Source organism: Maniola jurtina, chromosome 14 (genome assembly GCF_905333055.1).
Source record: "Maniola jurtina chromosome 14, ilManJurt1.1, whole genome shotgun sequence".
Taxonomy (NCBI): domain Eukaryota; kingdom Metazoa; phylum Arthropoda; class Insecta; order Lepidoptera; family Nymphalidae; genus Maniola; species Maniola jurtina.
The window spans coordinates 9,879,763-9,895,139 of record NC_060042.1 but is presented as its reverse complement, the minus strand read 5'-3'; the positions used below and the strand labels follow the sequence as shown (position 1 = coordinate 9,895,139).

At 34.6% G+C, this 15,377-nt stretch overlaps 1 protein-coding gene across 2 annotated transcripts in view; it reads left to right on the top strand.

Annotated features, from left to right (window-relative positions):
* Window positions 1-14,977, top strand: part of LOC123872212 (extracellular serine/threonine protein CG31145) — an 88,347-nt gene extending 73,370 nt beyond the window's left edge. For both annotated transcript variants that reach the window (XM_045916396.1, XM_045916395.1), the window contains exons 5-12: window positions 463-587; window positions 2,823-2,901; window positions 9,069-9,161; window positions 10,901-11,144; window positions 11,547-11,627; window positions 11,916-12,028; window positions 12,394-12,534; window positions 13,053-14,977. In XM_045916396.1, the coding sequence (XP_045772352.1) occupies window positions 463-587; window positions 2,823-2,901; window positions 9,069-9,161; window positions 10,901-11,144; window positions 11,547-11,627; window positions 11,916-12,028; window positions 12,394-12,534; window positions 13,053-13,242 (1,066 nt within the window). In that variant the 3' untranslated portion in view covers window positions 13,243-14,977. The remainder of the gene's footprint in view (window positions 1-462; window positions 588-2,822; window positions 2,902-9,068; window positions 9,162-10,900; window positions 11,145-11,546; window positions 11,628-11,915; window positions 12,029-12,393; window positions 12,535-13,052) is intronic.
* The last annotated feature ends 400 nt before the right edge of the window (window positions 14,978-15,377 follow it).

The following is a 15,377-nucleotide window of genomic DNA, read 5'->3' as shown; positions in this document are numbered from 1 at the left end:
AAACCAACACGCCGCCGGAAAATCTTCCATGTAAATCTCGACATTAACGATCAGGTTTAAGAATATGTGCGGGAAATTTAAAGTGGCTTATAGATATTCCGAATCCGCTGCCCCGTTGAACTCTTCGCTTCATTTTTACACGACTGCCCAAAAAATGAGGGTAATATTTTCAGATTTCATGTTGTGAGTTTCTTTATTCCACCATAACTTTTAAACGCCTGAACAGATTTAGATGTATGGGATACCGTTAAAATTCTTATTCTATAAGTTAGCTTTAAATTAAAAAAAAAATCACCATTTTCAAATGTGAAAAAGATCTTCAATTATTTGTTTAGATTGCTTGCAAAATAGGCGGCACTTTTACCGAAAGCTCCTTTACAAAATTTTACTATAAATCTTGCCAACCCGTTGGAGAAGTTAGTTATTAGAACTGAGTTATTATAAATTGTTCTTTTCTTCCAGTGTAAATGCATCGAATCTAGAAAAATTCCAGCTGAAAATAGCTCAACATGAGCTGTATGAAGATGAAGAACCTCTAGTCGAAGCTATACTACATGACATGGCCACTGCACCTATATTACATGCGGGTATGTATGGAAAATTAACAATAGTAGAATAGAATAGAATAGAATTTGTTTTATTTGTTGAGGTAATCATTCATCCAAGGTTTAAAGATTTGAAAACACGCCATTGTATATTTATAAATATCAAGATAATCATTATTTTTAACCCCCGACCCAAAATAGAGGAGTGTTATAAGTTTGACGTGTATATCTGTGTATCTGTCTGTGGCATCGTAGCTCCTAAACTAATGAACCGATTTTAATTTAGTTTTTTTGTTTGAAAGGTGGCTTGATCGAGTGTTCTTCGCTATAATCCAAGAAAATCGGTTCAGCCGTTTGAAAGTTATCAGCTCTTTTCTAGTTACTCTAACCTTCACTTGTCGGAGTGTTATAAATTTTTAATTTACACTTGTTCTTTTATTCTCTTCATAATAGCTAATCAAATATTAGGTATTACAATTTGATAAGTTATAAATATCTATGCAAAATGTCTGAGTAGCAATCACCAAGTAAAACGAGTTAGCCTGTCTATGTTAAAATTATATCTTTACTAATCTATAAACGGCACTGATCCTGAATACCAAAGTCCACCCACTTCGTCTTAATTATTTAGGGAATGAAACAATCCTTTTTTTTCTTTTCTTTTATATTTTTTTCACTTATTGTATAAAATAAAAATTTGCTGCAATTTCCTTACGTATAACTAAAAAATTAAATTGTTCGCGTTCGACGCATTTAAATATCTGTATCTCTCCTGTGTACTTAAGAAAACTAGAAAAATTAAGTTTGTCAGATTTATTTTATTGTACTTGTAATTTTGTACCTACACAATAAATATTTACTGAACAGACTGAAATTGTGATCTATAAGAGCGCTCTTTGACTTTGCTCAAACTTAAGCCATGGTTAAAACGAGACAGCACTATATTGCTGGCATAAATCTGTCTCGTTTAATCTGAAACTTAAGTCTGAGCAAAGCCAAGGTAGGCTTGATAGACCTCAGCTTGAGACGGACTGGCAAATTGCACTTGATACTGTACAAGTGTAAATTAAAAATGTATAACACCCACGACAAGTGAAGGTTACAGTAACTAGAAAAGAGCTGATAACTTTCAAACGGCTGAACCGATTTTCTTGAATTATAGCTAAGAACACTCTCGATCAAGCCACCTTTCAAACAAGAAAAACTAAATTAAAATCGGTTCATTCGTTTAGGAGCTATGATACCACAGACAGATACACAGATATACACGTCAAACTTATAACACCGCTCTTTTTGGGTCGGGGATTAAAAATCTGTTTTGTAGAACTGACCTATTCAACAGTATTTGACTAGTGTGATGCTGTATAAAGCTATAGTAAAGTGTAAGCTTTTATACATTTTCCAATCTCTTCAAATATTTTAACACCTTTGATACGCGATATCCAACTATACTTTCGAAATTCATACACACGTAATTTCCCTCACAAAAGGCGTATTTCAGATTTCATCAAGCACAATACACCGTCCACCTGCGTGTATAGTGTATACAAAAGCTCAAGCAGGCAACGAATGTATATTAAATGAAGTTGGGTCTGCAATCAGTAGGGTGAACCCGGACAATAGTGGCACACCAATCTCACCCTTTACTTTCAATTGGAATTTAATATTTAAACCACTTAAATGGATTTCATTGTTAAAACCTCTATCATAGTCAGCCCTATTTTTAGCTGACCGGGCGGCTAATTGTGCTTTAATAAAACAGGCCTATTGAGTATTCTTAGACAACTTTCGAGTATAGCCTTATTTGTAAATTCATTTGTTGTGAAGGTCGGACTTTATAATTAATTGTTATTTATCGATTGCATGGTTTTTATAGACCTACTTGAATTTTCCTTTGGTGTAAGCCGTAATTTAACTGAACCCGTGATAATTTATTGCGTTTTAAGTTATTAAATATAAAGTAAAACATCGTGAGGAAACTTGCATACCGGAGACTTATTCATAATGTTTTCAAGGTGTGGAAAATTTTGCAATTTCTCTACTATAATACAATGGAAAATTACAATTTTATTGATTGCTTAGGGTAGACATAAAAGTACCTACTCGAAGGCAGTACACTAATACGTAGTAAAAAACACGTACCTAATCATATTATCTGTGAAAAAAATCAATTATGATTTCATTTATTGTGTTTGCGACTTGCGACAGTCAATTATTACAGGTATTGCTTTTACAGTTAAATGCAAATATTATAAGTATTTGTTTTTTTTTAAACAGAACAGAAAGAAGGAGGTACTCAACTAAAGCTTATTATCGACTACCCCAACGGTGTTCAAGCCTTGTTTAAACCAATGAGGTAAGTGAACTACAAAAATCATTGAATTCATACCTAATCTAGTTTTAGTCAATACTTAGTGTTATAACTGAGAAAGTTTGATTCCGCTTAACCGATTTTGACTTCTGGTACAGATTCTCGTAGCTTGCATACCGGGAACGGACATAGCTACTTTTTATCCCTCAAAATCAAAGAATTTCTACGGAATTAAAAAAAGCTTATTTCACGCGGACGTAGTCGCAAGCATCATTTAAGTGCGTAAATAAGTAAATTATACCTATTGTAATATTTCCAAAAAAACTTAATACTTAAAAAAAGGTTTACGCATGAGTAATTATTGTTTTTTTTTTTTAATTTTAAACTGACATGGATGATAAAAAATTTGAACGCACTGTTCCATGCAGGTTAACGTTAACCTATTTGTTTCTATTATATAACTTGTGCGGCAAGCCCAGGACATTGTGCCACAAGTTTATACAAGTACACAAGTTTCGAGTGCTCCTTTCTGAACGACTTGTGGAACTTCTGTCACCTTGTTCCGAGTATGTGTTGGTTCTATTCACCGAACTTCGAGAAGGTTCTTTCGCATGATCGGCTTAGACTTAGAGGCTTGCCACCCTGCACTGAACTTAGAGAGTCATTGTCGTGAGTGAGGAGTTTTTCAAAGTTCCCCACTGAAGCATTGTTGTCGTAATATTGTTGGAACTGGAACTACAAGTGTGAAGTAACTTGGGTACTTACTAGGGAAACTTTAATCGCATTGAAACAGAAAAATAGAAATAATAAATCAGGTGCAAATAAACATTTTATTTATTCATATTTTATAATTTTCTAAATATTGTACCTACCTACTTAGTAGTCATTGATTTTTTTTCTGTATTTCATCCACTTATTTGTCTTGATATTTCTATTCTTCCACTTCTCAAGTTATAATATATATGTAGTTCTACATAGTTTCTACAGTGTGTCTATAAAATGCAGAATTCCATTGATTTTTTATTGGTTAGTATTCAAGTAGGTAGTAATCAAATATCGTTTGTATAGAACGCGTTACGGATACACTCCCTTTACCATCAGGTGACCAGTTTGCTCGTTTGATTACTAATAGTTAAGAACCTAAAAAAAAAACCGTGATATACGGTTACAGAATATGGAACGACAAGAGCAATTTTTATGTTGATAAGGGAACCCCAAAAACGAATCTTTGCAATACTCAAAATGTATTTATAATGAAGGCAACGTTGTTGGAATCGCCGCAGCAAAATAAATGAGCTTGAACTCGATATGACCGTTATACTTGTACCTTATTGATCAGTCAAGGTCTTGAATCTTAATGAATATTCATCACGGTTTAATAGCAATCGGCTGTGATCCGCGAGTTTGCCGACATCGAATTAAAATGCGTAAAATTATCACATTAAAACGAAAATAATAATATTGTGTTGTTTGCTCGATTCCATCCCTAAGGTGGTTAAATAGGGCAAAACAGTTTGTATAAAAGTCCGTAAGTTTTCAAGTTATAGTTGACTATCCACGAAATTGGAATTTGGGCTTTTCAAAATGAAAAAAGCGGCCAAGTGCGAGTCAGACTCGCGCACCGAGTGTTCCGTACTCAGGTATACCTAGTTACCTTAATTTTAAAATTTAAAATAATAATGAACACATTTAAATTTTTTTGTGATGTAATCACAAATTCAAGGTTTTCGGATTTTTCCTTTACTTGTGTACTCGTATAAGACCTACCTACCTGCCAAATTTCATTATTCTAGGTCAACGAGAAGTAGACCCTATAGGTTTCCCTGACAAACACGACAGAGGGACAGACGGACAGACGGAAAGATAGACAGACAGACAACGAAGTAATTCTATAAGGGTTCCTTTTTTCCTTTTAAGGTACGGAACCCTAAAAATGAAAAAAAAACAGGATTTTTGGAAATTCCCCTCACTGATTTTCAAAATTTTCACTCTGGTGAAACCGGGACGGGTCAGCCAGTAGTAGGTAGTAGTTCCTACTATGTAAAAAGAGTACATAGCTACACAACAAAACATTGTAAGGATTCGAATGTTGTAGTGTACGTATTCGTGCAGTCATAATAACTTAATGATCTAGGATATTTATTACCTAGAGACAAACTGACAGGTAAGAAAATTATGTAAAAGCTTGTTAAAATACCAATAAAAACGTCCTCTGGCTTTTACATTTAATTTTCGGTTTGATGTTGATTGAAAGGACGATATTTAAGAATACTCTGAAGATTACGTGACCTTCCCAAATGGTAGGGATCAGATGTCAGGACCTTTCAACGCTAAAATGTTTTAAGGATAACTGATCAATCTCTACATTAGTAGGTACTTGTGACTAATCCCACTTCTAATTAACCGACTACACAAAGCTTCGATATTGAAACCATCAAACTTTAGTTTTATGTTCACGTAGTTAATTTTCACCATTACGTCGATTCAATAGTTAAATTCAGCAATAGACATTCAAAAATTGTATAGATATACCCCTTGGATAAATAACTTCAGATTTTGAAAGAACCCCAGTGGTTCTCTGCAATTCGTTTGATATCGCCTGTCCATCTGATGAGTGATTCTAGATTGAATCATAGATTGGTACTAGCTGTGCCCGCGACTTCGTTCGCGTGGAATAGCTCTCAGCGCGCTTTATATAGCCACGGACGCTCAGGCGCGAGGCGTGTAGTACGTACTCTGTACGTTAAAAATGTTCGCCGTGATTCTTTAAATTGACATAACTTTTTTACTTATGAACCGATTGACATGAAATAAACACTAAATGTTAAGTGAAGCTTACTACAATATATTAGTGAAAACCGTATCTAAATCGAATAAGCCGTTTCTGATATTAGCGTGCACAAACACACAGACAAACAGACAAAAAAAAATTAATTACAATTTCGGGTTCGGCATCGATATAATAACAACCCCTGCTACTTTTTTTTTTATATATTTCCATTGTACAGACACCACTTTTCTACAATTTTATTATATGTATAGATTTATGGGTTGGTCAAAAATAAAGCATCCAATTTACTTGCCGCTACGAACTGCTACTTTCAAAGATTTATAAGAAAAAATAATATGCTCAGGGGTGATTGCAGTGACATCCTCACTATCCGCTAAGGGACGATAAATTGCAGTCGATACTAACCCTTGCCCGTGATAGGTTTATAGGTCAAGAGTTTATCGGGGTGTGTGATTACTTAGGGCTGTACTTGGGGTTTCTTTCTTCATACCATTGTGTTGCAAGCTCGTTTCCAATTAATCTTCTTGGTTGACAACTCATTTGAACGCGGTTTTTATTGTTTGAGAAAGAAAAAAGTATGGGTCTACTGAGCGGAGCCTTGAAATCTTTTTTTTAGATTTCAAGAAGCAGTCCAACAGTAAATAAAATCAACCAGCGAGTGTCTTCACGGACCTTACCACTAAAAAAGTTATGTCGAATCTTTTTTTAGACTCATTTAATTTGCTTATCATGGAGTCATTTTTTTTATCTGCCTATTAGTACATTCTTATTTACAATATATTTAATAATAATAATTAATTATAACTAATTTGCTAATGCCCACGATTTCGTTACAAATTTCAAACATCTTCAAATTGAATTTTCAAAAGTCTTTTTAACCCCAGACCGAAAAAGAGGGGTGTTATAAGTTTGAAGTTTGTATCTGTGTATCTGTCTGTGGCATCGTAGCTCCTAAACTAATGAACCGATTTTAATTTAGTTTTTTTTTGTTTGAAAGGTGGCTTGATCGAGAGTGTTCTTAGCTATAATCCAAGAAAATCGGCTCAGCCGTTTGAAAGTTACCAGTTCTTTTCTAGTTACTGTAACCTTCACTTGTCGGGGGTGTTATAAATTTTTAATTCACACTTGTATAATATTTAGATGTATACAGATGAAATTGAATAGTGTGGAGACATTTTAAAGACGGTTCGTCTTATCACAAATGTCACACACTAATGGATGCAAATGAAGGATATTGACGTACGATCACTTTATTGAAGTCGAGATTGTATAAAATGTGTCAGTGCATGCAATATTATCTTAGTTGATAAGTAAGTCATGATTATATTGGTGAGGCGAGCTAATGTCTGACTATAATCTTTTATCTCCATGTATGCTCGCTTTTCTTATATATTTATTTGAGAATTCAAGTTTTAAGTAGGTAGGTATTAACCCGTGCGAAGCCAGAGCGTGTAGCTTAAAACATACTAGAACCCACTAGAACCTTGGATGAATAAATACTCAGGATGGTATGCTCCGAAAAGTCAAATGAAGCAGAGGTAACTGTCAGTTGATGAGTATATGTGCGTTATGGAATGATACCAATTGTGCTTCATTCGTTTGTACGGCGGGGTCCCCGGTTGACTAGAACTTACAAATCCTGAAATCCAGATTTACAGTAAATCTACAAATTATTTGACGTTGAACACAAAAGGTGATAATATAAAAGGAAGATCGAATGGAGTTCTATAAATCGGATGACACCTGTGGCTATATTTCACGTAAATCGCTGCTATCTAACCAGCTTCACGATTTAAGTGCCCTTTTAAACGTTTCGCTTCCGACCTGTTGATAAAGTGCACCGTTGAAAGTCAGAACACTATTACGTTATTTGGCGACACTTTTGCTATTGTGTTGGAAAATCGTCTAAATCATGCTCATTTTTCTTGTCTGTTTTGTCACTTTCTAACCTTCTTCTAGCCTAATAAGTATTTTTACCCGACTGCGGCAAAGCGAAAAAGAAGGGTTATGATTTTAGCAGTCTATGTATGTATGTATGTTTGTATCTAAATTCTGTGTGTTCCACCGTAGTGCCTAAACTACTGGAACGGTTTTGATGAATGAGGTGTCAAATTGATTCTTTGTAAAGGACCAGGTGACATAGGCTATGTTTTTTACGAAATAAAGAAATGTTTGCTGTTAGAATACAAAAGTATGATACCTATTTCTTGAAGGAAAAAAATTGAGCACGAGTAATAAACACATTTTTAAACTTCATCCTTAATTAAGAATGATAAGGGGGTTCGATTCCATTACAAATTCTACCCCAATGACACCACAGCCAGAGTTACCGTATTACAAAATTCAACAGGACAGTGAGATCTTGTATTTTCGGTAAGGACATTTGATACCGTTCTGTATTTTACTGTGTATAAATACTTTAACTTGAATAATATTCGAATAACGCCTACGATTTTCGGTATATCCATATCATTTATATTTATTTCTAATATAAACTGATGCAAAATCTTTTTATATGTCAATGGATTCTCTACACATATCGGTATACCGTCACTTTATCTTGCCCTGTCTTGTAAGTAAAAAGTTAATTATCATAGATTTATTCGAAAGAAGTCTTATCTAAAAAAATGTTTGTGCAGTTCACAAGCAGTAGATAAGAAACCTTCAGAAAATATATTGTTTCCGTAAAGTGCTTTTGGATTTTCATTTATTGTCTGTACACCTATCTCAAATAAATCGATCATAGTCTATTTTTTCAGATATTGAAAACTGCTGCGTAAAGGAAGATCTTTATCGAATTTTTAATATTAATCGTGTCAATATCACGAGATTAGCAGCGATGAAGTCGTTAAGCACGTTTCATAGATTATCACGTCTGATACGACAGTTTCTTATATACGGCCACATAACGACGTGCCCTATCTCATTATCTTTTACTTGTTCAGTGCACTTTTGAACGATTATTTTTTATAACTTTAAATCTTTAGATATACGATCGCACTGTTATCCATTTTACTATCACTTATCGATCTTATTATCATGATTATCAAGAGAAATAAGATACTGAGAGGATTACCTATATATCTTCCAAAAGATAGCTGTTCTTCCTTTACCCACCTACCCAGTTAAGAAGTCTGCAGACTTTTTATCTATTCGCACGAATAAATAATATCTATAACAACTCCTATTGTAAAAAATATTACCAATAATAAGAACCAATTTGTTAATTCATATTAATAAATCTTTGGATTCCACCCACACCAAAATCAGTTGATACGAGTATTTCTTTCCTCGGAATCAATATTTTTTGAACAGATCAGATATTTGTAATACGTTGAGAGTAAGTTGTAATTATCATTGAGAGCTTTGTATGTTAAAAAGTACACAATTTTTAATATAAAATCTTCTGTTTTGTTGACAGATTTGCGAGGGATGTACAAACATTGCCGAACCACTTCTATTTTTCGGATTACGAGCGGCATAATGCTGAAATTGCAGCGTTTCATCTCGACAGGTAAGTTCTTACCAAAGAATTTTATTATTTTAAAAACTAAATGTAACATTTAAAAAGGCATTTATATATTTACTTTTTAAATATTACTTAATCTTAACTTTTCTTAATATTGAATTATAAATGTAACTGATGATTCCATAAAAATATTAACAGTCAATTAAAATTTTAAACTCGCTTCGTAAAACCATAAATATCTAGAAATTAAGCGTAAATAAAAATCCACATAACATGTTATTCAAGTCTTAACGCTCGAGAAATCTCTGAATTGCTTCAAATAAATCACAAAGTTACGAAACATCAGGTTACCGATTGTTACGGTGTTTAGCACATAATTAATAAGTAATGTTCTACTACACGACGCGATGTAATAACACACTACAGTCCAGGAGCCTGTGGGCATTTTTGAGGGGGTTGATAAGAATTTAAACCTTTATGGTGGTGGTTTTATTTACTTGGTTAAAGCTTCAGCCAACTACCGCGACTTATCCGCGTGGAGTTAGATTTAAAAAAGAAACAAAAAGCTCTTTGTGCTCAAGAATAAAAAGTGACCTCTAGAAATCTTTAGACCTTTTGTAATTATGCAAAAAATTACGCGATCCGACGCGGCGCGTCTGCAAATTTTAGCTGTAACAGACGCGTGTTTCTGTTCGTCGTCAACTGTCATTGAATCAAGACTAATTCATACATCGTCGCATGAAACTGATGATTTAAATTTTAAATTAGAGTACCTTTTCTTTTTGCTTTTTTCCGAAAATAACTTTAAATATAAACCTTACACCATTGATCTACGTGACACCATCTTCTTCTTCTTCTTCTCTCTGGGCTGGTTTCCGCACTTAAAAACCATACGTGACACCATAATCATATTACATGTATAGGAGGATAGGACGCCACGAAAATTAAAAAAATTCGCAAACCCGCCGCGACAGGCGCGTCTGGCAGGTCTAATTTTATCATACGCAGGTAAAGACCTTACAAACTTTCAGTTTTTACAAAGCACCTCCTCAAAAATTCCATCAAGCTCTCAAGACTCTCAGGCTACTGAGCTGACAAACGCGGGTCCAATTATAAACAGCCATCTTAAACTAATTAGGGTTGTCCCATATCAGCCATGATTACGCATTTAATGAGCTAGCTTATTAACTTACAGAAGCAATTAAGACACTGATAAAGGACTACTTAAAATGGAACCTAATTGTTTTTGAAGTAGGTATCCTTTTCGTTTTGTTTGTACTGGTGGTTCATTTAAATTTGAAACCATAATATAGTTAAGTAACAAAGTATACCTACTAATTAATACCTACTACAAAATACCTAGGTTTTCTTGGTAACAAAAGTAACTCGGACTTCTAGTGAAACGAATATTTCATAAATTCGTCTTAGTTCCATGATAAATGTTAAATAAAATAAAAATAAAAATAGTAAATATTTAGCTGTTAGGTATTGCACATTGTACCTATATACCTATCTTATTTGATAGGTATATAATATAGGTATAATACTTAATCATTTTATTTTTTTATATTATTCCTCTGTAATATTATCACTGACGTTGCAAATTAACTGAACACACTTGCAATAAAATATAAGTAGCGATCGTTGCATTAAACATAATACTTTATTGCCCACACTGTGTCTGAGTACGTAGGAATTAATCTATGAATCATACAAATCCTACGTTCTACGTGACACAAGGTTAAATGGTCCGGATGTAAAGTATTACAATGCTCTTAAATCAGGATACTGGGCTTCCGTCGAGCGATGCCGGTCGTGGGCCGAGTCGTGAACATGACTACCGAGATCTATGATGTTACCGAGGGCGACATCTTGAAGACGTTCTTCGTGTCGCCGGCGAACAATTTTTGCTTCCACGGCAAATGCTCCTACTATTGCGACACGGGACACGCGATTTGTGGCAACCCTGATATGCTGGAAGGAAGCTTTGCTGCTTTTTTGCCGACCGCTGATTTGGCTGAGCGAAAGGTGAGATTAAATACTCGACGAGCATACTCCGTAGATTTTGTTAGAGTTTCAGTCATCATCATCATCATTAGCAACCGATAGACGTTCACTGCTGGGCATAAGTCTCTTGTAGGGACTTCCACACGCCACGGTCTTTTGATGTCGTCACCACTCATCTGTCCACCTAGTAGGAGGGTCTGCCAATGCTTCGATGCGAAGTCACTATTCCTAAAGGTTCCTTGTGAATGTATTCATATAATCCATTAGTATTACAATTTCTACGAGCCGCATTGGTCATCTGCCGTCATAGCACTGTTGACTATCTGTAAACAATTTCTAGTATTTAATAATAATTAGGTACTCTACTTAGATAGAAGCTATTCACACAATGATTTTCTTTCTTAAAAAGTTGATATGTTCCAGGTCTGGAGACATCCTTGGAGAAGATCTTATCATAAAAGAAGAAAAGCTCAGTGGGAGCTACAATCTGATTACTGTGACACGGTAAGTTTTAATTTATGCCCACAAGTAAGTACCTACGTACCTAAAGTTCTTATAAGCACTATAATCTGGTCTACCACACCACGTGTGCTTAGACTGAATTTTCATTTACTTATTTGAAAATATAGGTCCAATTTTAAACAAGTTTTTTTTAAAGACTAGGTTTTTTCCACACACACTAGCCTTTGATCACTCTATATTCTAGACCGCTTAAAATGTTCTTTTAATACCAATTATGACGATCACAACAGTTTAAGTTCAAAAAAATTAAGAATCTGTTTTTTTTTTCAGGTACGTTCTACTCCTCCATATGACTCAGGTCGTCGCTTGCTGGACCTGATGGACATGTCCATATTCGATTTCCTCACTGGAAACATGGACAGACATCACTACGAGACGTTCAAGTTAGTACAAAATATTGATGCAAATCATTTTCTCTCCACCTCTTCTTTTACATGGAGTCTGAGAGTAGTTCCAATCATCTTGACTGGGGGTCGTAACTCTTTTCATTATACAACAAGTTCTCATGTCTCATGTATCCTTCCGCATACGACTCGACTTTGATTACACAACAATTTTGATTCTTAGATTAGCGAGTATCATCCAAAATATTATGTTAATGATAAAAAACTCAATGAATTGAGAATCCATTTGGAAGTCGGTTTAAAAGCGATTTGTATCACTGAACACTTCAATAATAATGTATCTACGTGTTCTAATTATTATTATTACTGGGCACTTTAATAATGTGTCTACATTTCTGTTACAGAATGTTTGGGAACGATACATTCACGCTACATTTGGATCAAGGGCGTGCTTTCGGGAAAGCCTTCCACGATGAGTTGAGCATCCTTGCGCCGTTGCTGCAGTGCTGTGTTGTCAGGCATACTACACTTGCCGTATTATTAAAGTACGTATAATTGAACTGTATTGCTTATTAAATTAACGGAAGTAAATTTTAAAATAAATTAATCTCACTAATAATATTATAAAGGAGAAAGTTTGTGTGTGTGTGTGTGTGTGTGTGTGTTTCTTACTCCTTCACGCAAAAACTACTGGATTTGATTAATGGGTTAATGGGTTGAAATTTAGAATGGAGATAGATTGTACCCTGGATTAGCACATTTTTATCCCGGAAAATCAAAGAGTTCCCACGGGAATTTTAAAAAACCTACATCCACGCGAACGAAGTCGCGGGTATCAGCTAGTATTATATAAAAATTATAAATCAAAAATATCATTTAAACCACTGGCACTGTAATGAGGTAAGATGCCCAGAACTCTAGCTGAGTTACCTCACTGAATGACCAGACTAATATGCTGACCGAAGTAACTGCCAGCCCTCCGGTAATAAATGTTGAATTTATGCCGCAAAACATTTTATTTAATTAATTTATAATAAACTTACCAACTGTTTCTCTTTCTTAGATTCCACAATGGCGTACCACTTTCAAAAGTTCTTCATGAATCATTGAAACATGATCCCGTAGCGCCTATTCTCTGGGAGCCTCATCTCACAGCAATAGACAGACGGATAGTAACAGTGTTAGACGCCATAAGAAAATGTATAGAAAAATCGGACAACCCATTGCAAAACGAAGTGAGTGACTTTGTATGACCATAGCAAAAGTTAGCAAATCGTGATGGAACTTTTCAGGATCGATGAAGATCGTGATAACAATGTGATATGCAGTGTTATAGGGTGTCCTGCTATAAGGGAAGGTGCAATGCCTAACAATGACTTACTAGTCCAACTCTCTTGTATTCCTGCCTTAGATAAGAGAGATGTCAATGCAACGGTTGCAAGTCTTTGGTTCAGAAAGACTATTAGAATTAAGATTTTGTGCCAAAGATTGTCCAAATGAAATCTTGAAATGTATTCAGCATAATTATAACCATTCCACTGAATTATAAGGGAGCCATGATGTATGCCAAAAAATTGAAAAAAAAAATGTTTGTACAAATCAGTTTGACCGTCAATAAATTGGGTTTTAAGTGTGTGTTTTTATTCATAAGTTAGTTTTAATTTGTGCTGTGTATATTTTGAAAGTCTCGTACCTATAGTTATCAGCTTTGGCATGTTTCAGCACCGTGAGAAGTGTATGTTTCTAAATTCATATTATCTGTAGCTTATGTGCGTTGTCTTTGTTTTCTTTTATGTCACAGCTGGATTGTGGACTTATATTCGAATCACGCGCACTATCTGTGTCAATAGAAATTTCACTCTTGGTGCTTGTCACAAAACTATTATCACTTCCAATAAGCTGCATGCAGCTTTAGCATTTTCTCAGCCAAAGTTTAAATTGAAACTCTTATAAATAAAGTTTTAAGACTTTTTTTACAACACCTTAGTTATTCAACAAGGTCTTTATAGTAACTCGCATCTTCTTTATCTATCATTTCAGTGATATTATTATCTTATTAGTACTAACATCGCTGAAGATAAAATTATTTGCAGACTATAGCTAATAATAATCATTTAAATATATCAGTGTTTTAATAACTTCCGCTGAAATATTCACGTTAATAAAGTTAATAGTTAACATTACAATTTTTTTTTTTTCAAAATAGATATTGTAATATTTTTACCTTGGGTAAATGCTAAAAATGCATTGACAATTTAGGACTGATAATTTTCTATAGAAAGTGCAAACGAATGTGTACATAATTAGTAAAATGCAATTATATTTAGTTTTAATATTTAAGTTTAAGGCGCAATCCGTTTTTCGTTGTGAATCTGTTACCATAGCTCGAAGCTCAAGAAGACACATATCATATAGATGAGCAGTAATAACTGCAAGTGATATTTATATGTAAAAACCTTCATTATCCTCGTCTATTGATTTAATTTTATTAGTTTTAACATTAATGCAATCATTTTTGTTCGTGTTTCTGGGGTTTTTACTTTTTTTTTTTGTATGTATATAGAATATCTTTTCTATTTTCGTATACACTCTTTAAGTATAAGTTAAAAAATGAAGTTTCTCGAATCTGATCTCAGAAAGAATCGCGTACCTATCATTTTTGAATTATTTATTACAGATCTTTTATTTCATATAAAAATACCTGTTCATATTTATATACCTAGTTAATCTTTATCCTTGTAAACCTACAATTTAAATAACTTTGGTAATATTTACTTAAACTTTTGTTTTTAATGTGTTAAGCGTAGTTTCGGCTGGGCTAGGGCTGGGCAGTAGAACTGAGGCTTATGTATTGCAACATTCGAGAATAGATTACCTACTTGCCAAAGATGTACCTTGATTGATTGTGTTAAAAATGTTGTGTAGGATAATTTGACGCTACTGTAACGCGTGTTTCTGTTGATTGTTAATAAACTATGAGAAATTGAGTACTGTTGTTTTATTTATTTTCGCATTGTATTTTCTCTGAACTATACGGTTAATAGGGCACGTCCGGGCCTAATAGTCCCTGGCGCTAAGACTTCGAGGTCGCGAGTGGCTAGAGTGTGACCCTAGCCGGCACAAGCTGCCGTGCCTACATTCAGGTGCATAAGGGCAGGAAAGTACATCGTTCAGGAGGAACTCAATGGACGTCGTGCGAGAGAGGCACCGGCGTTTCCTGGAGCTTCTCTATATGTGCTGAGGAGGGCCGCCGAGGGGATTTTAATGGGTAGGAATCCCACATAACCCGAGCGGGTATCTTAAGAAGATTTCCTCCTCAAAAAAAAGGACCCGGTCCGGGTCATTTTTTCCGGCGATGGAGATTACAGTTTGACACCCACCCAGGCTC